At 37.7% G+C, this 24,199-nt stretch overlaps 1 protein-coding gene across 4 annotated transcripts in view; it reads left to right on the top strand.

Annotated features, from left to right (window-relative positions):
* Positions 1–24,199, top strand: part of GRIA4 (glutamate ionotropic receptor AMPA type subunit 4) — a 418,357-nt gene that overhangs the window by 326,642 nt on the left and 67,516 nt on the right. For 3 of the 4 annotated variants that reach the window (XM_019530259.1, XM_019530260.1, XM_019530261.1), the window contains exons 10-12: positions 7,431–7,637; positions 13,355–13,725; positions 15,224–15,422. In XM_019530259.1, coding sequence (XP_019385804.1) covers positions 7,431–7,637; positions 13,355–13,725; positions 15,224–15,422 — 777 coding nt within the window. Of the gene's footprint in view, positions 1–223; positions 2,874–7,430; positions 7,638–13,354; positions 13,726–15,223; positions 15,423–24,199 lie in introns of those variants that run through there. The other variant, XM_019530262.1, reaches the window with a different exon arrangement.

The raw sequence follows: 24,199 nt of genomic DNA, 5'->3' as shown, positions 1-24,199 counted from the left end.
GTATCAGCATTTGTATAGTGTGTCCTGACAAATCTCCTTTTGAAGATTATAATTTTAGGATGCAAATTCAACCAACATACTATACAGCCATTCAGAATGTAACTCCTAACCTAATTGTGTAATTTTTTTGCATGGGACTTTTACAAATTAATGTATCTTTTTTTCCTAAAAAAGACACAATAATGGAAAAAATTATACTTCAGTACAGTCCTCCTCTTTTCAGCCTCTGATGAAGAATCCTATTTTAAGAAATTGATCATGGAAGAAAAGAGTCCCACGATGCTGCGAACATTCCAATCTAAGGCTCAAGTATTAATCTCCAATGTAGTAGAATTGAGCTAATTTTTCCATACGGATTACTGTTCCTCTGACTGGATGACCAGGCACTGAACCACCAAGAAAAGTTCTGTGGCTATTCTGAAATGTCTAGAACAGATGACGTTTACCTTCAACTTTGCCAAGCTGAGAAGAGAATGATGTGAAAAACAAGCTCTCAATTGATTTTTTTCTCTCATACCAATCCTGGTATCTTTAATTGAGGCTTAACATACATGAACAATATAATCTCCATAAATAGCTCCAAGTTTAGGAGAAGCAAGTAAATAATAATACTATAGAAGGTGCCTGTTTGCCAAAAAGGATGTAGGGAAAAAACAAAAGCTTTTAAAATGTATTACCTTGCCTGTCCTGTTTGCACTGAAGCAGATTAATGTGCGGAATAAATTATCTCTTTAAAAAAACTTTCCCAATTCCTGTATGAAAAGGACTGGTGGTATCATTTTGCAAACCAAAAAGCTGAATCAGTTTTACAAAGCATGCCTTGTTTTCATGCAGCATGTCATCTTGGAATAAGTACAATCTTTTTTCTTTTTTTAAAAAAAGAAAGAAATGTCACATGTTGACCCAGCGTTTCCACTCTAAATATTTCATGAAAAAGGTACAAAGCAACCAGAATTTGGTTTGAGTAAAAATACACGGTTAAATTCTGTCCTGAGCTAATTATGCAGCTCTCCCCTTGACCTTACAGGGAGCTGCACACTTGATTTTGAAGGCAAATTTTTTATATGCATTTGCAAAGGTAATATATTTAGAACCTAGAAGCATGTAACCACACAAAAATATATTTAACTACTGTATTTTTCAGAATCCTGTCATTTTCTTTCTATGTACTTTATTCCAGTTGCAAAAAGTAGATGGAGACTTATGATCTCTTCACTGCCCTCTCCATGTTAAAGGAAAGTTATTTCAATGTAGATGAAAATACCACTTTGGCTGCATGCATACCTTCCAACATTAAACTGAAAAGCTTCTGGGATCAGTGCTGTCAAGCTTTTCAGTATGTGGAAGGCAGATATCTAGGCACATTAAAAAAAAAAAAAAAAAAAAAAAAACCCTTAGAGTTGTCAGCATGGCAAGCTTTGGTTTTAGTCTGAAGTAATTCAGTACTAGCTACTTCACTTGCTGTCTTATTTTGTATGTGCCTGTGCTTTGTTTGCTGTAATGTTAATATTTTATTATTAAATATAAGATATGTTTTAAAAGGAATTAGATCTGTACCTAAATACCTTTGGTATTTATTTAGCAAAAAATGTTTACTTGTAGTACAGTAAATATGCTTAGATTTGATTTTACATATTTTATTTGGCATCCTAAAATATTAGTTGCAGGTGCTTGGAGTAAAATACTGAGGAATTGGGTAGAATATTTTGAGCCCTCTAGTCTAGTGAAAAGTCTTACTCAAGTATGCAGCCATTAATTTTTTCTAATATAAAAAGTTTCCCAAAAAAATGTACAAAAAAAATTAAAAAAGAAATATTTAGGACCAAAGAGCTAAAACCCTTGGTGAACTGGCATTATATAACGGATTCCCAACTCAGGTCTTCAATGTAATAGATTTAGTATTAGAAGACTAATAGCATGCATTACAAATCTTTGCACCCAAAAATCATTAGGGCTAAGTAAAGCTAAAAGAACTCTAATTGATGTCATGTCCTGGTTGAGAAAGCTTCTTAAGAGAAATTAAGACTTATTTCTCATACACAAGCCAAATTTCACATTTTTGAAGGTAAAAATTTTAATCAGTGTAATCTCTTCCTTGGCCAATCATTTTATATTGTCCAAAAAAATTCTAGATCTAACTTTTTTCTTCCAATAAACAAATATATAGTTGTATTAGATTTTTAATTAATTATAATTATTAGTTGGATAGACAGAAGTGGAAACATTTTGCAAGCCAATAGTAAATATTTCAAACAGAATCCTGAACAAGTTATTAGAAAAGTTCCTTTGTCTTCTATAAAAGTATCTTGTGTTTAAGGCTTTTGTTGTTCTTATTGTGTTTGGAGGGGGGTTGTTTATTTTTCAAAACAGATGGAGACAAACTATTGCACTTATTTTCTTAAAGAAAATAATTCCTGTAACAACTGGTTTTCCCTATTGCAAATTATTTTTTCAATGATTTAGCAAATTCAAAGGGGCTTATTTAAAAAGTAACCAAACACTGATTAGTTTGCTGTTAGAGTTAGTGTTTATTTTTGACTCTCTAGAGTTATTTCCAGTTGTGAGCATTTTACTGTACATTTGAGTTTATGGGAATGTGATGGAATGATTTGCTTAGCTATATAAAGGTGCTTGTTTCAGACATTGTTCTGTAATTAAATATGTTAAACTTTGTTAGAAAATTGTGAATAGTACAAGTAAAGCTTGCACCATTTTAACTATTTATGTCCCATGCTAGTCATTGATTGTTTCAATATGGTCTTTGTATGCCATTTCCTTACCCATAAAATACTATTAAGTAGCTCACTTATTGCAGTGTAAATGCCTTTAACAATACTATATTTTACTCAAAATAAATTATATCAATATTTTCATTATCAGGCTAGAGTTTATATTCCAAGAAATGTAATTGTCACTTTCTCTGAAAGAGGTTTATAGAACAATCCATCTTGAACAATCCAGTGGGATAAATAAAACAGCAAATAGCACTAAAATATAAGAAGATGTACATTACTGATCTATCAATACAGAATCAGAAAATTGCCTGAAATGGGGTGGGCAACTGTAGAAGGACATCAGTACTGTGCTAGTAGCAGCCTTGAAACTGGTTAAGTTATGTCAGTTTCAAGGCTGCTCTTAAAGGAGAGTTGCTGTGGGTACAAACAGACAGTGGCTGTGTTGCAGCATCAAGCTGTGCTGAAATGTGTCCCAGCACAGCTTATCCAACTGATCAGCAGAGACAGACTTTAGTAGGGCCATTGTCCTGCAGGGTCTGGCTGTTGCCACTCCTGGGGCTTCAGGGGCCAAATCCTGTGGGAAAATAGCCCTGAGGCATGCATCTCCATCTGCAAGCAGGGGAACCACTGGATGCACAATATGTGAATAAATATTGTCCCCTTTAAGATGTCACAAACTGTGAGTATATTTGGTTGCTGAAACTTTTGGGGGCAATTGGAGCACAATAAAGGGCAAGGATGTCTGTTTACTCACAACTTGTTCTGCCATAAAAATTTTTATGGTGGTACAAGGGTAATATCTGCTTGTACTTTCTGTGTAACAATGTAAGAAGATGTAATAAAGAGTAAACTTCTATGGGCAACCTAAGCACATACTCTTAGTCTAGAAACAGAAGTTGCCAAATGAAGCAATTCAGCTGTACCAGAAAATGGCACACCACAGCTGATCCACTTCACAGTTTTGCAGGACTGGCTGAGAAGAGAAAGCTCCCACAAGGTTATAGACATCCACCACAATAAAGTGGCAGAATCTATTACTACCTTTTATTGTACCACTGGTTTTCCTGGCATGTGGTATAACAAAGGGTAAGAACATCTATTTGCTCATCATTTGTGCCATCTTAAAAAAATTTAAGGTGGCACAAATGAGAAGTCAGACAACATTTGTTTCCATCTCTAGGAACAAAGGTGGCTACCCATGTTAGACTGAAGTCATACAGAAGGTATGGCACCTTAGAGACTAACTATTTCAGAGAACCATGAGCTTTCATAGGCAACAACCTACTTCATCCAATGTAGTCCATTTGTACCACTGGAGGAAGTAGGCTGTTGCCTGCAAAAGATAGTTCATAAGTAATGCCAGCCTGCCCTGCTTTCTTCATGACTCTTAGAAACAATATAAGGGACAATAATAGTGTACAAAAGGCTAGAAGCTGGCTATTCCAGAAAAAAAAATAGCTGGCACATGTAAATTGACTTGGGTAATGCCTTTACTTTTTAAATCATTGGAATTTGTTTGTTTGGGAATCAGTAAGACTTCCTCTTGGGTGTCCTAAGTTGTTATGACTGGAGTCTTCACAAGACAGATCCTGATACTGGTCAGTTTTGAAGAGGAGGAGATCAGAATTTTGCAAATGTTCCTCATCATACTAGTGGATCAAACTGAATGCCAGATTCAGACCTTCCTGACAGTGAACTTTTGTAGTTTGAGAGTACACCTCTGTTTAAGAAGCAGAGTGGGCACATAGGTCTATCCCATACACCCCATAGTATCCTTTGGACCCCTCCTTTGGACCACGTTGGCAGCAGTTCCTCACAGGATCATGAGCTGATGTGAAGATGTAGTTAACCTTTATAAATGGAAAACACAGAGTTTACATAGCCTCTAATGATTTTTTTCACTGTTAAGAGGCAAAGGCTGTTAAAAGGCTCTTCAAGGCAGCTCTGCCTTGAGGAAGCTGTTGCCTCTGCACTCTGCCCCTGCCTAAAGCTATTTTCTCTAGAATATCTTTAACTTTACATGCTCTTGGGTGGGGGTTATAGTGGGTGGGTGGGGGGTTGCCAGAAAAGCTTTATCAGGGGGTTTCACTATTCTTCAATTCAGCACTTTCAAAGGAAAAAAGAAGTGAAAATATGCCAGGGAAGTGCAGCTGAAGTCTATAATGAAGGCTTGTGAAGGGCTGAAATCTGACTAAGTTTAGGGGCACTTGTACCTAATACCTAATATCTGATAGGACACTTGGTTAAAGCACTATACTGTGATGTATGTCCTCTGCTTAATTATTCTTTTACCAGTTCTTTAGTATAGGCAGATGCAAATTATGGACATCTCAGCCCTTAAGAACAAAGGCCCTGGTTCAGCAAGGTACTTCTGTATGTGAGTGAAGACTCCTGACATGCTTCATATTAGGCACGTTCTTTAATATCTTGATGTAGCAGGGCTTACACAAACAGAAACAGCATTCCTTTCCACCCCATACCTTCTCTCCCCTTTTTTCTGCATAAGAGAGAGAACTGATTGAACACACCTGACTGTAGATGGGAATGCAAAGAGTGGTGTAGGTTTGCATTACTGGCAGCCATTTCTACCCCAGGAAGGACATACTTAAGGGGGGTACTATTCTCCCCTTCCCTTTCCAAGCATTGGCATGTAGTACTGGAAAACAGAATAGTAAACTACATGTGTCGCAAATGCCACTTTTCAGTGTTTTGCCTGCCAGGCTGTAGAAGTACATCATGCACAGTATAATTACTATTCACTCTAGAACTCTTTGCAATTCACAGCCCTCCGAAGGTCATAATGCTCTCTGAAGAAGTGCAGTGTTTTACTGTCAGTGTCCTCAGATTTCTGGAGGGTTTTAACATGTGTAAAATATCACATAAAAGGCCCAGCCGGCCAGTGAAAGCATGTCCTATCCAAAGCTGTTGTGGACATTTTCCTTTGTCTAGGGCCATTTTTAGTGGTACTAGTAGCAGATGCTCTCAGCCGAGAAAGGCCTTAAAAGTAAAACCAATGCTAGAAGACTGAGTCACAGGCCACATAAAGCAATTGCAGACTTCTGGTACAGTGCCCCATGGCAGCACTGATTGGTCTGGGGCATGCCAAAGGCTAAGGGGAAAACACACATAACTTGCCCTTGGGTTGAAAGAAGGATTACTGCCTCCCTTTCCCCATGGTGTATGGGGCCTTAATTATGGGACTTCCACCATATGCAAAGTGAACTTTAGTGACTCTCCATAACACAAACTCATTTTTTTCATCCTAAAGTTCTGCTACATTCTGGAACCAGTCAGATTTACAGAAGAGGACCCATTTGCAAGAATAAAAGGATGTCTACCACTAAAAAGATGAATAGGTCATCCTTTCCCTTTCCCTCTCAACCCACAGAGAATAAACTGAATGTATATTACCCTCCCAAAACATAAAAAACTTCACATCAAATCCTGCTCTGGCCCCCATTGTCATGGGACCTAGCATTATCAATGGGATCTGCAGACCAATACCTACAGGCAGTATTTTAACTGGAAATCTTTTAACATCTCAAGCATTTATTTCAAAGTTGGCTTTTGCTATTCCTCTGTCCCAGCAACTGTGAAACACATCTGATATTACAAAATTGCTGCTACTGGCAGATCATGCCCATGGCATCACTTCAGTTAGAAATATCAACACACATTTTATTTGTATGTTCTTCTGTATGCTAATTAGGCATTCATAGAAGAGGTGAGGAGGGCAAAGGGCTGCAGTAGTCACAGTTTACAAAATGAGCCTTTGAAAACAGTTAGCCAGAGCTATTTCCTGTTCTGAGGAGAGAACAACAATATTCTTATGTAGCGACTTTAATAGTGATCATTTAATATTGAACTGATTGTTGGTGAAGAATTTATACAATCACTGAAGATGTCATCCTGAATTAACATTTTCATAAAAAGTAATAGTTACATTCTGAATCCACAAGATGTCAATAATTTGTATTTTTCTTTATTTAATCAGATAGTGTACAGTATCAGTATATTATTTACAGACAGAATATAATATCAATGTTTTAAGAACATTTTTTTGTGATTTTCCAGCTGCACCTATTTTTACAGTAACTTTTCTGTGGTTCCTTTTTGCCTACAGTATGTAAAGACAGATTTTGTCTAATACTGTCTGTTCATTTTCTTTGCATGATTCCTATATATTATCATTTCAAGACTGTATCTGTTACCCCCAGAAAATGCACATGGCCTCCTCTTAGCCACATATTTTAAACTTCAAGGAAGCAAAAAATCGTTGGTATGTGCACTTGACTACATGTACAGAAACCACAACCAATTAAAGATTATACCTGATTATATTAAAAAGAAGGGTAGATTATGGCCTTACATTGTCACACATTATTTTCATTTTCAACAATTTCAATCTCTAGTCATGCTTTCATGTCAGAATGTATGATAAGTTTCTATTGTGAGAACTCTAATTTGGTGCTTGATGTTATTTTTAACTAGTTAATTTTTTTATATAATATATAAAAAAGTTAGTGCAAATAGTAAACATTTCTATAAATTTATTATGACAGAAATCTAAATGCAAGTATTATCTGTGTGCATCTTTCTGATAAAATATGAACTGTTCAACTGGTGGATTACATATTGTTGTTCAAAGTCAATGGTGTTTACTTCTCCTTTACAGTTGTACTTCTTTTATTATAGGAAGCCCCATATGTTATGTTCAAGAAAAACCATGATACGTTTGAAGGGAATGACAAGTTTGAAGGATACTGTGTAGATCTGGCATCAGAAATTGCAAAACATATTGGTATCAAGTACAAAATTGCCATTGTCCCTGATGGAAAATATGGAGCAAGGGATCCAGAGACAAAAATCTGGAATGGGATGGTGGGAGAACTTGTGTATGGGGTAAGCATACCAATTTTTGAAGTAGGATTCAACTTCTTATAACATTAGTTTTGATATAGGAAGCATATATATACATATGTATATAACATTTTATTTAATCTGGGGGAAATAAACAGAAAAGAACCAGAGCTAAGTTGAAGACTACAGGGCTTTCATTTATTTTTAAATGGAATCCAGATATTTTTACAGATGTTCTACTGTTTATTCAAATAACTTATTTTTATATTAATATATTTCATAATCTGGATATCTTAAACTAATAATGGGTCATTGCTATTATCTAGTCTGACTTTCTGTGAAATTCAAATGAAATAATTTTATTCAGCTATTCCTTGTTGTTGAATGTGGAATTTTTGAGCAAGACGCCAGTCTTATTCTAAAGATTTCAACAGATGAAGTGTCCGCCACTTTATGCCAGAACATTACAGCATATATAATACACAAGCAGGTTGTTCAGAATTAATACAGAGTGTCTATTTACATTAGCATCCATGATAAGATTTAAGAATAAAACTAACCATATTTTGAAGCAGGACTATACATTATGTGATAAGTACTAGCTAGTGTCTTCAGAAGGCACAAAATTAATGGCTCTGCATATAAGTAAAATAGAGACATTAAATGGAAGTCATTTGAAAGTCACTGGAAACAATGTCAGGACACTTGCAGTGTCCATTGTTACCAAAAGTAGGAAAGTCTCAGAGAGCCATCTTGAGGATCTAATTGTTGAAATCTATACTGAAAGCATTCATTCCCAAACTTTTAATAGAAATATCACTACTCAGCAGTAGAATAAAGTAATCCTGGAACTGTTAAGGCAAGAAGGTTTTCACTAGCTTGCACTAAAGTGAAACTTGCCTGTAGTGGTCTACAAAAAATATCAGAGTAATCAGGATTTGGAGCTACATGCCACTACTTACCCAAGCTAAGATACAATTCCAGTTGGGGTTAGGGCTACACAACGATCAATTCTGCCAAAGTCTCTTCCTCAAACACGGGAACTCCTATGTATTAGGGCTGTTTGAAGCTTCAGTCTCTGATTCAATTTGGCAGAGATTCAGCCCAATTCGGTGGCCAAATCTCTGAATCCAAATTGAATCGGGAGACCCTTTAATCTCTCTGAATCAAATAGGAACCCTCCAAATCGATTCGAAGAGATTCAGAAAGGTTCAGTGATTTGGACATAGACACAGCTTTAATTGTTTTTTCTACATACCTCAAGGTACCAGGCAGCTCATGAATACTGAGATCCTGGGGTGGGTGGAGGGTCCAGGAAGTGGAACAGAAGCACTTCTGGTCCACTTCCGGGTCAACCAGAGAGTGCACTGGGAGGGCCCCCAGGCCTTCCCTGCTCAGTGACTCGTGCCTCCTGGGCCTGGGGGGGCACCCAGGGTCCCCCTGCAGCTAATCTTTGAAGCGGGGAGGCGCAGGGAGGGTTCCCCAGCGTGCTTCTAGGCAGACCTGGAAGTTAACTGGAAGTATTTCCAGTCCACTTCTGGGTCCACTGCCAAGCACACATGGCCTCCCCTCTCCTCCCCCTCACCCCTGTGGGATGCTCCATCTATCCCAGCATCTCAGCGTTCACAAGCTATGCCTGGTACCTGGAGGTATGTAGAAAAATATTTAAAGCTGTGTGTGTCCAAATCACTCACTCTCCGAATCAGCATCAAATCTTCAAATTCAGCCAAATTGAATCAGGGACAGTGATCCGAATCAATGAATCTACTCACTGTCCCCAATTCAGGCTGAATCCAAATCCAATATGGCCCATTTTTCACACCCCTACTATGTACCGGCCTGGTATTGTCCATGTGTTGCAAGACAGTGAGAACAGTGAGAACAAAAGGCTTTTGATTTTTCCTTCCTCGTGGAAATGGAAGACACTACATTTGCAGGCTCTGAGGAAACTGTCACTCATTACTTTGGGCATGGAAAGGCTGCTTGAATACCACATAGTGTATAGAACTTTCCATAATGTTGTGAACACAGCTCAGCTGCAACCTTTTATTGGGAGGGTAAAACATGAGGATTTACTGGAATACCTTTCTCATAATGGTTGTGATTGAGTGGCCAAACCCTTAGTTGGTTTTAATCCTCATTGTTCTATTGAATTTCCATGGATATGCACTAATTTACACCAGTGGAGAATCTGGTACAAGCTATTTGAAAACTCTGAACAGTTTGCATAGTAAGACTTCACTACATATGCATACAACCATCAAACCAGCAGACACATTAAATCAATTCACTTCAGCTGAATGGTCAGAGATGTGCTGTCCTGCCATGTAGTATAGTATGAGCTAACTTGTCATTGAAAGAACTTGTTGCTATAGTTTTAAGCCTTTTTTATTATTTTGCTTAAATAATCTTTCTCATGAAAAACATCCAGCTCCAGCTCTGGACTGGATATAACAAGTATATTTAACAAATTCACACAGCAGTGAGTGCTACTTGGAATGTGATCTATTAATTATAATAGAAGTCAAAAGAATGAAACTTGCATATTGTATCCAGTTTTGCAAACAAATTGTGTGAACAAGACATATGTGATCAAAATGTATTTTTCTGTAAGGGAAGAGAATAGTGTGAACTCTCTTGTGATCCTTGGCACTTAAGCTTCAAAACTCTTAAGCAGTTTCCATTTTATAATATAGGTGGAAAGGAGACTCTGATTCTAAAAGTGTGACCAAGTACATCCTAAAACATGCCAGTCAGTTCTACTAAAATCAATTTTATTCTGTACTTGGTATCTCTAGACTTGGTTTAACTTTGCTATTTCACATTTGCCAAACAGGCTGCATTTCAGTTGCATGACGTGTGACAAGAAAAGGCTCCAATAGGGGCTAGTTCTTGGTCCCATTGCTCAGCCCAATTAAGCAAGCTGACTGCTCACAATTTTCCAGGGGTGGCAGTGAGGAGAGATCCTTCACCTCCAACTACTTCCCCAGTTATTGACCAGATAATACATAGTGGCAGGTCTGGTGGCCTATCTTACATACAGAGAGCTAAGAAGTAGAATCAGCCAGGTTGTCCATGCAGAACTGGCCTCCAAGAGGATATATATCTGCTAAATAGAGGAACCTGAGTGACTGCTTCAAGCAGGGCCCTCTACAAACAGATGGAAAGGGTCAGGTTTTGTGGCTTAAATATTTTATTTGTCACTAGTATGTCCAACAATATTAAAGAAATGACACATACTCCCTTCTATATAGGTCCCTATGTGGCCCTCATAATAGTGCATTAAACAACATAATTAATATACTTTATGTCTGCTTAGTTCTCTCTCTCATCCTTTCCTGAGGGATATTAGATATTACTTTGCAAATGTGTGTTTTTTTAATTTGTTTAGTTTAATTTTCTGTGCAGAGGGCGTGAGGAGAAGGGTTGTTTGATTACTGTCAAATACTCCAGAAAAGCTATCTGGTAATCGCAGTCAGTTTTCCAGTTATATTTAAATGAGTGGAACAGTCTCAGCAATATTCTACCAGCCCTGGTAACTTGCTTATTCTCAGAAGAACCATCTGGTAATGAATACCATTAGCCATCCACAAGAGGTGCTTCCTGTTGTACTAGCAGTGAATCCCAATTAAATATTCTGACAGGATGCTATTCTTTCATCACATCATGATAGGACTAAAATATAGCCTTTTCAATTATTATACGAGCATAAAAGTAGGTAGATAAAACATGGTTGGATCTATTCCTGGTTTAAATTCCAATGAAACTCATGTTGTTACCCCAAAAAGTTTTTAGTTTTAGATCAAGATACCTTGATAATGAGCTAGTTAAGGTAGGTGTTTATGTCACAAATATTACAGGGTTACAGTGAGCCTTCCTAAATGCAGCTATAATTTGAGCACATGTGGGAATTTCCCTTACTACTATCCCAATTACCTGGTCACAAAACCTGCCCCTGATTTGAAATGAGCCTCTACCCCTGATTGTTCATGTTGTTAGATTTTGTAATTTAGCTATTTCAAATTGTACAGGACTACAAAAAGCTAAGCATTTCACTTTTTCCTTTGTTTGTTATCATACAAGCAGATTGGACAACGATTCTGGTTAAGCAAAATAACATTTTGGATGCTTGATTTTCAACAGGAGTGTTGGGCCCCTTGAAGTCAGTATATGTTAAGCACGTGCTTAAGTCCTTTGCTGAATGAGGATGTTTTTAAGTACATGCTTGAAGTTAAGCATGTGTTTAAATGCTTTGCTGAAATGTAACTGATGAAATATGTATTACTAAGGACATTATTCCATTATGTGAATTTTGACCCTTTTAGTACTCTTAAAAGAAATTTAAAATACTGGTATAGACTTAATAGTAATTCTTGGCTTTTCATGTGTGGATTGCTTGACAGTGAGAAGAGGAACCACAGGGAAACTATTGCATAGATGTCCACAGCTTATCAGATAGTATGGAGCAAAATCTATGCTTCATTTTCATTTGTTGGAGCCATAACCGTATGAAGGATGTAGATCCACCAGTCAAAACCTTACAAGGGGTGGGGGAGAGCTACAAGTCTGATTCTGTGGACTAACTCTATTTGAAAGGCCATTTTGGTGCTTCAACCCCTGGAACTGAGGATTTATTGTCCTGGAGCTTGCAAAAATCTTCTGTATAAAACTCTATTCAGTCTTTGTACAGGGGGCTGGAATTTTTCCCTACAGAGTTTCTTATAGTTCCTTGACAGTTCTGGCATGACTGGACTTGCTAAGGGAAAAGAAAAGAGAGAATTTAAGTCCAGTATCAAAGGAATGGGCCCTAAATCATAATTGTGACCCATTGGTACAACCTGTATATCTCCCAAATGAAAGAATATACTAATTCTTATTGGTGTTGGTCTTGTTTATTAGATAGAAGCCCCGTTTAGGGTAGGCATTTCCTGCATGAAGGTAAAGTCATATGGTTGGTTTAAATTTAGATTTTCTTTTATAGTGAAATTGTGGTGAATTCACCATACCTTTCCATTTCTGTCCGTCAAATATGATCCAAAATAATACCAAAAATGAATATATTCAACTCCAATTCTACAAAGACATAAGCACATATTTACCTTTACATAGTGTGAGCAATCTCAGTGATTTCTATAGAACTACTCACAATGTATCATGCTAAGTGTGGCCTTTTTTTCTGCAGGATAGAGGTCTTAATTTGTTTGTTTCTTTCTTTATAAATTTTTCACACTGTGTGGAATGGTTACTGTGGTGATTTAATGACTTGTGGTGATTTAATGACTTGTTTACCCCTTTACTAAAAGTGGAATCATAACCCAGGGAAAATATGATTACAGCTGTTTCTGAGGTAGATTATATAGTACACCACATCCAGTGCTGATAGGCCTATGATTGTAGTGCAGTTTTCTGCTAACACAGTATTATACAACTCTTAAAATTGTCCTATGTGCTCACTACCTTCCTTTAGGAATACAATACCTAAAATCACCTTTCTCAGGATTTTATATGGCTGGCCATCAACACAGTATATATTTAAAAATAAAAAACAGAACCATGGTTTGTTTGTTTTTTAAATGGTTGAATTAATGTATCAAGGGTGTCATGTAATGTAGAGATCCTGTAATGTGATATAAACAACATCTGAAAACACCTTGCTTGTTCATTTTAAATATATAATTTCATAATTAACTATTCACATATGTTTATAAACCAAATTCAATTAATCTATGCACCTATGTGTGTTTTGTTTTTCCTTATAGAAAGCAGAGATTGCTGTTGCACCTCTGACCATCACTTTGGTACGAGAAGAGGTCATTGATTTTTCCAAGCCTTTTATGAGTTTGGGAATATCCATTATGATCAAAAAGCCCCAGAAATCTAAACCAGGAGTGTTTTCCTTCTTGGATCCTTTGGCCTATGAGATCTGGATGTGCATAGTCTTTGCCTACATTGGTGTCAGTGTGGTCCTGTTCCTAGTTAGCAGGTTTAGCCCCTATGAATGGCACACAGAAGAACCAGAGGATGGAAAAGAAGGACCCAGTGATCAGCCTCCCAATGAGTTTGGCATATTCAACAGCCTTTGGTTTTCCCTGGGTGCCTTTATGCAGCAAGGGTGTGATATTTCTCCAAGGTTTGTGTCAAATCTTTTAACTTCTGTATTTTATCTTTAAAATTGAAGGCAAAGTGTGCAACATCCTCCTCCTCCTCTTTTATTTGTGGTTTTAGAAGTTCATTATTTATAGAACTTTTCAGTTTTCCCATTTAAAGCTATGGTAAGAGAAGTATCAAAGCTATAAAGATTTTTATTTTTATTGGTATTTCATTATATCAATGTAAATAAACCAAGAGCAATTCCATATTTGCTCAATAAATGGATTACCTATATTGCATTGACTTCAGTGGAACTATATTAGTGGTAAATTTGGCCTATTGTGTTACAGTAGAAAAATACATGCAGTTATGCTGATTATTTGGCTCACATTTGATGTCTCATTTTTGTTCTGTATTAAATTGTACAGTCACTGCTTTCAGAATACCTATGTATGTGAGGGAAGAAATGTTTTAGCATTGCTCTGATAAAATCTATGCTGTTTCTAATTTATCTGCAAGAGCTTGACCTAAGCCAGCTTTCCAAAATTTACAGGGTTGCTAGAGCCTTGTTATGAGCCAATAGCCACTGATTAACTGACTAAATACAGGCAAATATTTCAAACTCAGTTGTTTAAAATTAGTAGAATTTTAAATGATGTTCAGCTCTTCTGTGACTCAGCTCTTCTTGAAGTTATTTTGCAAAGGATTTTTCTCATATAAAATGTAGTATCCAAATGGAAAGTATAATTGATTAGTTATTGCCAGTATTACTGGTCTCATGATGTATGAAAAAACAGATATTGTGACGTGCTTCTTAAAGCTAAGGTGCTTCATTTTGGATTTACAAAAAATATACCACATTTCTATTATAATTCATGGGCAGCATAGTTTATCAAGTATTTCCTGTGTTTAAGAAGAAGAGTTATAATTACCACTACAGCATATCCATAATGCTATGAATACATAGGATATGTGCAATTGTGGGCTTCATAATTTAGAATATAGTATAATTTGTGCATGTGTCTGTGCATGTGTATGTGTCTGTGTAAAAATAATGAAATATACACTAATATGTTAAACCAGGTCTGTTCAACTCATGGGAGGTTAATCTGTGGCCCCCAGGCTCCTGCTGGATGCAGCGTCCCCATTGCTCTGGCTACATCAGCAGCTGTGGGCACCAGGTTTCCCCTTCCTCCAGTTCCAGGCCCCAGCGCAGGGGCAGTGCAGGACTGGGTAGGGAAGCAGAGGCCCAAGAGCATGGCATTGTTTGGTGCACAGCAGGTTGAGATTCACACATAGGAAAGCCTGGTACAGCACAGGGCATGAGGCGTGTTTTTACATTGCATGGTGCAGCACAGCAGGGCATGCAGTTTGTGGCCCCCAACTGCTTACAAGTTGGACAGCCCTGTGTTAAATGTACAAAGTCTCACCCCCACCAGCTATTACTTAATAAATAACTTAATAATGCTAGCTTTCATTCTCTCTTTCTCTTGCTTCACATAAGAGAGGCAAATGTACATTATCTTATTCATGTTTAGATCCCTCTCAGGTCGCATTGTTGGAGGTGTTTGGTGGTTCTTCACACTCATCATTATCTCATCTTATACTGCTAACCTCGCTGCTTTCTTGACTGTTGAGCGAATGGTCTCACCCATAGAAAGCGCCGAAGACCTTGCCAAACAAACTGAAATTGCATATGGAACACTGGACTCAGGGTCGACAAAGGAATTCTTCAGAGTAAGTTGGCATGAGTATTCGGACCATTGTCCCTAGAGGGAACTCTGCTATTTCACTCCAATGCTCAGAATATTGACATGATGTTACTTTACAAACAATTCTGTTATACTTTGGAGCTCTTTGCAATATCAAAATTACCATTTTTACCTCTAGGTCCACTTTTTGAAATTTGCAGTCATTTTAATTTGTGGAAAGTGTATTGATCCTGACACAACAGTCTTTGGAACTGCCCAGAGGAACAGTGGAATCGGATAATTAAAGCAATATTGTACTATTGATTCATTTCACCTACAGTGCTGAAACAGTATGCAATACTAAAAGATCTATAATGATGTTTTCCAATTTTGTTCCTATTAGTGCATTTTACTGTGGCCAGTTTTGCTTGGGGGGATTTGGGATATAATTTTTTAAGCTGCTGCCCTACAAATGTATAGAACAGTGGTGCTTAATCTTTTGGTCCCATGGGCTGGCTGAGTGCCACAGTGCCAGTCTGCAGGCTGGATCAGGCCCCGTGTGCTCGGATTAGGCCCTGTGCACCAGGATAATACCCCATGCTGTCTTTGTCAATCCCTGCATCATGCTCCACATTTCTGGATTTGTCTCAACATGGCCTCGGCTGACTCTGGTTGCCTGGATCAGGCTTCATGCTGCCCTCACCCAGCCCTGCATGCCCAGATTGGGTCCATGTTACCCTCACCTGGCTCTGTGTGCCTCAGTCAGGTCCTGTGTCACCTTGGCCTGGCCTTCAGGTCCCACACCACCCTGTGCACACCATGCCATTAGCACACAGGGCCACATTTTCCTGAGGGGTTCCCCAGAATTTTTTCTGTTCTGTCTCAACTGATTAATTCATTTTTATTTGCTTTCCAGTATTAGTTTGGTAAGAATGTATAGTTCTCTTCCCACAGCAGCCTGAAGACAGAAATCAGGGACATCACCTAAAGGTGTTCTACAGTCCGAAACACATTCTGCAAAGCAAAATATATGCTTAACCTTAAGTCAGTGAGACTTACGTACATGTGCAAATGCTTTTCTGAATAGGGAGTGCTGAATGGGGACTAAGTTTTACTGATGTCAGTGGGACTTGGGAGGTTTCGTCACCTTGCTCTGTGTTCTATAACATACAAAATGCTCTTAAGGACACTAGGCAGACAAGGTTCTTTGGGTAGATGTGAAATCTTTTATTAGACCAACTAAATAGAAAAATTGTTCTTTGCAAGCTTTCAAGTACAAAAATCCTTCTTCAGGCATAGGGAAAGTCTGCTGGTGAATTGTGTGCTCTCCTGGGTAGAATAGAAGCCAAAATGCAAAGTGCACGTCTGTGAAAATGCAAATACATGGCAGTGAGGATCAGAGGGGTAGAAGACAAAAGGTATAAAACAGGTTGCAGGGGAGGAGAGGGAATGTTGAACTGGTGATAGAAGAATGTAGCTAGTAAAATGCAGACAGGTTACCTGGGGTTATCAGATGTCAGGCAGGTTGTAATGTGCCATAAATCCAACATCTATATTTAGTCCATGATTTTTTATATTCAGTAGATTTATAATGTGCAGTTTGTAGGCTCATCTACAAAAGGTGTTTTGCACATTCCCTTTGAGGATTAAAACTGAGAGATTGGAGAGAGAGTGGTTTTCTTGTGAGAAGTGTGCACCCACAGGTAATTGGATATTTTTGTCTGATAGGTTTTTGGTGTGTGTTCCTTCTGGGGCGCAGTTGTTGTTTGGTTTCTCCTACACATATTCCATCAGGACATTTAGTGCACTAGATAAGATGTATTACATTTCTGGAGGTGCAGGTGTGAGATCCAAAAATGGTGATGGTTCTCTTATGGGGTATAGTTATTGTGGGAATGGTGGAAATGTGTTGGCAGGTTTTACATTTTTTGTTCCAGCATGGTCTGGATTGATTTGGTGTGCTTTGGACCACAGGAAGTTTGTTTCTGGTGATGAAGTTGGTGAGGTTTGGTGCTTGTTTAAAGTTTAGGATGGGTGGTTCTGGGAAGATCTCTTTAAAAATTGGATCTTCTTCTAGTATAGGTTGCAATTGTTTGAGGATTTTCTGTATAGGTTCCAAGGAAGGATGGTATGTCATAACTAATGGGGTGCAATTCATGGGAATTTTCTTTTTGTACTGCAGAAATCCTTTACATGGTATCCAGGTGGTTCTTTCAACAGTATGATCTATCTCTCTGGAGGAGTGTCCTTGTTGGGTGAAAGCCCTTTTGAGATTAGCAAGGTGAGAGTTGTGAGTAGTCTCCTCACAGCTGGTGGTATTGGAGGGTTTGGCTGTATATTAAAGCTTTCTTGGTGTGTTTAGGGTGGTTGCTGGTTCTGTGCAGATATGTAAATTGGTCTGTGGGTTTCTTATACATGATGGTTTGCATCTTACCATTCTGGATATTTATCATAGTGTCTAAAAAGGAAAGTATTCAAGGGAGAGTCTGATGGAGGGGTGATGATTATTGGATCTGTGATGGAAATCAATCAGAGATTGCAGATTTTCAGTCCAAATGACGAAGATGTCATTTATATATCTTAGGTATAGAATGGGTTTGATGGTGCTGTTCTTGAGGAATTCTTCTTCCAGGTGGGTCATAAAAAGGTTGGCATATTGTTGGGCCACTTTCGTGTCCAAACCTGTGCCCATGGTCTGGAAGAAATGTTGGTCACTGAAAGTGAAGTTGTTGTGTGTAAGGATGAAGTATATAAGTTCAGTAATATCTTTTTGTCTGTATTCTGAGTTGTAATCTTGCTTTTGTAAGTAGGTAAGGTGGGCTTGGAAGCCATCCTGGTGTGGGATGTTGGTATATAAGCTGGTAACATCCAAGGTGGCTAGGAGGTATTGCTGGGAAAGTGGTCTATGTTTTTAAGTTTTCATAGAAAGTCTGTTGTGTCTCAGACAAAACTCAGTCTTTGGGTGACAAGAAGTTTTAGGACGGATTCAGTGAAACCTGATGTTTCCTCATGGTTCCATGGTTGGATATTATAGGTCTGCCTGAGTTTCCTTGTTTGTGGATTTTAGGGAGCATGTAAAAAGCCCCTGGGTTGGTTAGCGGGGGGATCAAGTTTTGTGGTTTTTCTTGTAGTTCAGATGGATATGATGTGATGGTGCTTTTGAGTTTTAGGTGAAGAGGGGAGTTGGATCTTCCTCTAGTTTTTCATTGTAGATGGTGTCAGAAAGCTGTCTGTTGGCTTCTTTTATGTAGTCTTCATGGTTAAGAATAACTAGAGCTCCTTTGTTATTCTCTGGTTTTATTATTATTTGGTGGTTGGATGTTAGAGATTCCATGGTCTGAGAGGGAGAGGTTATTGTGGTGATGTTTGTTGTTGATTGTTTCATTGTTCATTCTTTCCCTGAAACAGTCAATATATAGCAGTCAAGGTTTGAATTTCATTTTTGGGGGTTAATCTTTTCCTCAGTGTTGTCACAGGATGAAGTGTTGTTGAAAGTGGACTTGTTTTCAATGTGGAAATATTACTTGAGACAGAGGCTTTGGAAAAATTCTTCTACTCCTCCGCATTGTAGTATTTTATTACCAGGGATCCTGGTTTTCTCTGATAAAAAGAAATCCCCAATTTTTGGATTAAAAAAAGTAACCCAAAATCCATATTTTTCCCTGATTAAAATGAAACACCACTAATATATAGATAGCTATATAGATATATATTAGTGCTTCATTTCATATAGATATCTATATATTAATGGTGTTTCATTTTAGTCAGGGAAAAATATGAATTTTGAGTTACTTTTTAAATTTAATTTTTCTGTGATTAAAATGCTTATATATATATAGATGTTTCATTAGGGGTTACTTTTTTAATCCAAAATTTGGGGACTTGCTTTTTGTCAGAGAAAACCAGGATCCCTGCATATTAAGATATTTTTCCAGTCAGAAATTAAGGACTTTAGAGTGAACAGATATTTCAGCTTTGGTAAGTGTGTACAGGGAAAGACTGATGCAGTCAGTACTCTTGTGATAGAGGCAATATCTTTTATTAGACCAACTAAATAATTTAAAAAAAAATTCTTTATGTGCAAGCTTTTGGGCTTATGCACCTTTCTTGAGGCAAAGGAGAATGCAAAGATTGTAAAATTTCTCCCAGGTAGAAATGCAACTTCATATTGCACAGGAGAACTGGAGGATGGTATGAGTTCTCCTGGGTGTAAAAGTTCATTTTATGCAAATTAGGCTCAAATAAAAGTTGGAGCAGTCTGTTTACCTCAAAGGGATGGCAAGCAAGATGTTGATTTTGCTTCTTTCTTCTTAAGTTGTTTCATATTGCATAGGAAGACTGGTGATAGAAACAAAGGGCTGGAGCAGGGGTGTTTGCTTCCAGGTCTCAGGGTGTTGAATTTTGCTTCTGTTTTGTAAAACTATGAAGTTTTCATTTCAAAATGGCTAATTACGATATCTTCCATGTTTCAGGGATATAGGATGTAGCCATGTTGATCTAAAGGCAAAAGCTGTTAGTACTCTTTTGACAGAGGCAATATCTTTTCTTAGACCAACTAGATAGTTGCACAACTAGATAACTGGGGAGCTTGATCATATTTGAGGGTTGACTAGTTCCTTCAATTTTATCAGATACGAGGTTGGAATGTTGTACGGGATCGGTAAGGTTCATAGAATCAAAGAAGCAATGAGTCGGAAGAGACCTAGACAGATCATCTAGTCCATTTTCTCTTGCAAGGGAAATCTTCCAGGTGCCAACTTTCTCCAAGAAAAAACAATCTTTCTCCAGGAAGTGACATGTTTACCCCTGGGAGAAACTGACTGAGTGTTTGTATGCTTATAGGGCACAGGCAGAAGTGACAATTTTCACCTGATTTGGCCCCTGAGCAAGCCAGGTTGTAGAGGCTTTGTATAGTCGTGACCAAACAAAAGTGCATAGCTGCAGGCTGCTTTATAAGGACCCAATTTTGCAAAAACCTGAACCCTCATTGCATGAGGGTTCAGATGAACACACTCCAAAACAAAATGCATTCTGTAACTTGTGTCTGTGACTGTTTTTAGAATGGGAAGGGGGAAAGGGAGTGGAGGGAGTTTGGTCTGGTTTTTTTTAGCAGGTTCTGGTGGCTGGGGCAGGTGGTTTGGAAACCCCCCTCCCTGAAGTGGAGGGGCTCCAATCCACCCACCCCACCCTTCAACACTGATTGGGGAACCCCAAGAATGACTTCCTATTCTGAAAACAACACCCGGAAGAGTGGCATTGCTATGGAGACCAAGCTGCAGGTTCCCAGCAAGCAGCAGAAGTCCCAAACTGCTGGACCCAACCTTGAATTTATGCTGAGTCCAAGGGATCATTGCAACTCATAGTGCTTCCTGAAAAGTACTCTGAGTTGCGTCGGGGAGTTGCTCTTCTGTCTTCACCCCTAGTTTCTACCAGGAGAGCAGCTCCCAGTAAAACATAACATTTGAACATGACTTCACTATTTTCATGTAGTCTTTACTTAGAGGTTGTTTGCTGGTTATTTTCTTTTGAGATAAAATAATTCAGGATTGTTATCTAATTGCAAGGTCTTAGTATATCAGGAAAAGATGGTTCCAGTAGAAATAAGAAACTGGAACATTCATTTCTATTCAGTAAATTTAATTGAAAGGGTGCTATCAGATGACAAGTTATTCACCAAAAGCCCTGACCACTGATTCCAAATGGAAATTTATCAATTAGGTCTGCATGTTGAACAAATCATAAATGTGTTTCTTAAACTGTTGAAAGGATCATTCCAGGAATATTAAAAAATAACTATGGCCCTAATATTCTTATATGGTAGTTAGACTTTTTAACAGAAAAAAATATATCAACATATTTTAGAACAGTTTATACAGATGTTTTATTATTGTTAGTTTTTGGTTTGGTCACTGTCATTTTACCCATAGCCTCGCTTTTTAGCTCATATAATAGAAACTCTTGTTTCAAAACCTGGAGGTCTCTTTCTGTCTCTGATGTGGGCCAGGGTGTGGGTTATCAGATATGTATGGTCTTGCAATAGCATAGCTATGTGGAGTACAACCAGGACAGCAGCTCCAAGGGCAGATTTGGGTAAGAAGGGGACACAAAAATAACAGCTACTGCAACTGGCAGCCAACCACCCCACCACCCAACCCATGCCACACCACTGCCCATGGTACAGCACTGTCCTGTTATACCACTGCGGTCATCTGGGATTTGAAGTGCTGAGGACCCACATGGTGAGAATTAGTTTCAATTGCTTTTGCTAAGGGTGTAAGCTAATGGGCACTATGTAGTATGTGCTTGGTCTGTAGACTCTGTCCCTTAAGCTCATTTTATGGGGAGACATACTTTTAATTCTGAAGATTTCTGGTTCAGTCCATTGGTTATCACCATTTTGGCCTACACACACACACACACACACACACACACACACACACACACACACAAATGAGCAGTTTGATTAACTGAGCTAACAGTGTGAAAATAGTTAAAAACATAAGTAACGGAGGATAGAACAGATTTACATACATTTTAATTAATTAACTACGTGTCTGAACAGTTTGCATTCCTTTGTATGTCCAATATTTAATCTGTTCTTGTGAACAAAACTTCAGGATGCATTTGAAAACAAAAAAGGAGGCTGCTTTTCTCAGGCTTCCATAACACTTCAACAAGCTAATATTTAGAAGTAATAAGGACAGCTCCTTTGATATAAAAACAAGCAACCAATCTCAAGCACAGCACTTCTGTCTTTTCTTCTGATCAGGCTACAAAGATGACTAGTGTATTTTGTGTGAGGTCTGTATTTTGTGTAAATTACAGGATCCATTCTTAAAAGGAAATGTATTTCTGAGTCCCTCTCTGGTGGCCATCATGCTTTTATTTTAATCTTCTACAGTTAAAAGAAAAACAGGAAATCAACTATGTCTCCACAGTTTCCCTGTATTTTAGAACAGAAAAGCAAATACATTAAAACTAACCACAGAAAATGAAATTTGATTGCACATCTAATTGCAAGGCTTTAATAAGCCTAAGCTAATTGGATCTCTCTGTTTTAAACTGTATTCAATGACTTATCTTCAAAAGAGTTGTGATCTATGGAACTGTACCGTAATTGTTAATGATATCACATTTATTTCTAAAAATTCTTAGCAGGAAGTATAAGGAAAATAATAGCACGTTTCCAGCACCATGCAAGCATTTTCGTATCAGTTGCATAACAATGCAGAAATTTATTTCCAGCCATTTAGTTCCAGCCTTCATAAATGCTAAAGGACCGTGCCAATTGTTCAGGTCAGTTCTGCATTATAACAAGTAAGAAAAAAAAGAACATTTCTTACCACTTTGGGACTTACTGCTATTGGTAACAGTTTAATAATGATTGGCATCTCACTGACTTATGATCTATATGTCAGAAACTCTAACTGGGTTTGCAGGATGCCCTACTGCTGTTTGAACAACAAAAGAAAAAAAAAACCATATTTTTAAAGTAAAATTTAAAGCTCCTTTGGATACCACTAAGCCCCATTTTTAGAGCAACATGCTTCAAAGACAGAAAGCCAAATTCCAGTTATTCTTGAAGAGATAGGACCTATATTAAAAGCAACACAGACTGTTGTATTAAGTATGATAATTTTGAATCACTTCTGTTTTGATCATACTTTAGTATAGAAAATGTATTGTTTTGCTATTTGGTTTTCCTTCTAGATTGGTATTTACATACTGAATGGTAACACTAACAAAATTAATGAGCTGAGAATTAAGGAGCTGATGTTCTTTTAGAGAGTACTCTTGTTTAGAGCATGACTTCTTTCATTTATGTGTTCCCTGTCTTCTGCCTTTTGGAAAAAGAATGTAAAGCATGATTTAAAAAAAAATTGTTACCCTTTCTAATCAGTTGAATTATGATTTCCTGTGACAAAATAATGTTTTTATTGTTTATTGCATGTTTTAGTTTTTAAGCAAAGAAACCTTTATTTTATTTTGGCTTTATGAAAAAGCTACAGTATGGTTGTTAAAACTTCATAAATGATTCGAAGTGGAAGTAGGTGGGACAATTCAGCGTTCTTGAGGTGATGTCTGATTAATCACTGCTATTCTTTGATTTTAAGCTGGTATACCTGAAATTGGTAGCTTAAACCAGTGTAAAATTGGAAAAAGAAACTAGTGAATCAGAAACAGATTCGACTTCCAGTAATGATGTAAAGTAACCCCATACTTACCATACCATATGGTAGTGCAATTGAAATCAGGGTTAAAAGAACAGGACCTCGTTCTATCAATGTGACTAGCTCTATAGGTAATTGTGATCATTTGATTTGCTTACTTCTCAGTACTTTTTTTCATAGGTACAAGGTGAAAACAGCAAAGAGATTCACATGATATCTCCAGTAGACAGTGGTGGCTAAATTCTCCTTGTTAGCAAATCTTGACAAATATTCTAACACTGAGGATGTTCCCTTTTACATGTTTCCTATGCAGCCTATACCTTGTTCACGTCCAAGTTAATTTCTAATTACCACAACAGCCATCCAGTAATTAGTACAGAAAAAGGCTTTAGGGAGGTTTTTGTTTTGCTTTGTTTTCTACAGAAATTCAGCACCAACCTTTTTAAACCAATTTAATTGAAGTAAATCCTCACATCTCTAATTGTAGATTTTCCTGTGAATTCTACTAAATTCCACCTACTCTGCCTGCCATAGAACAAGACGCAAGGTGTTTTAGTGTTCGTAGCTCTCGCTGAGGTCAGTGGGACTTGAGAACTTGCTTCACCAGTGCTCTATTCAGAAAAATATTTAGGACTCATCTATACGTGCGTTA

The sequence above is a fragment of the Crocodylus porosus genome, unplaced genomic scaffold (assembly GCF_001723895.1).
Source record: "Crocodylus porosus isolate Cpor-Errol unplaced genomic scaffold, CroPor_comp1, whole genome shotgun sequence".
NCBI lineage: Eukaryota > Metazoa > Chordata > Crocodylia > Crocodylidae > Crocodylus > Crocodylus porosus.
This window is presented reverse-complemented; position numbering and strand designations above follow the sequence as displayed.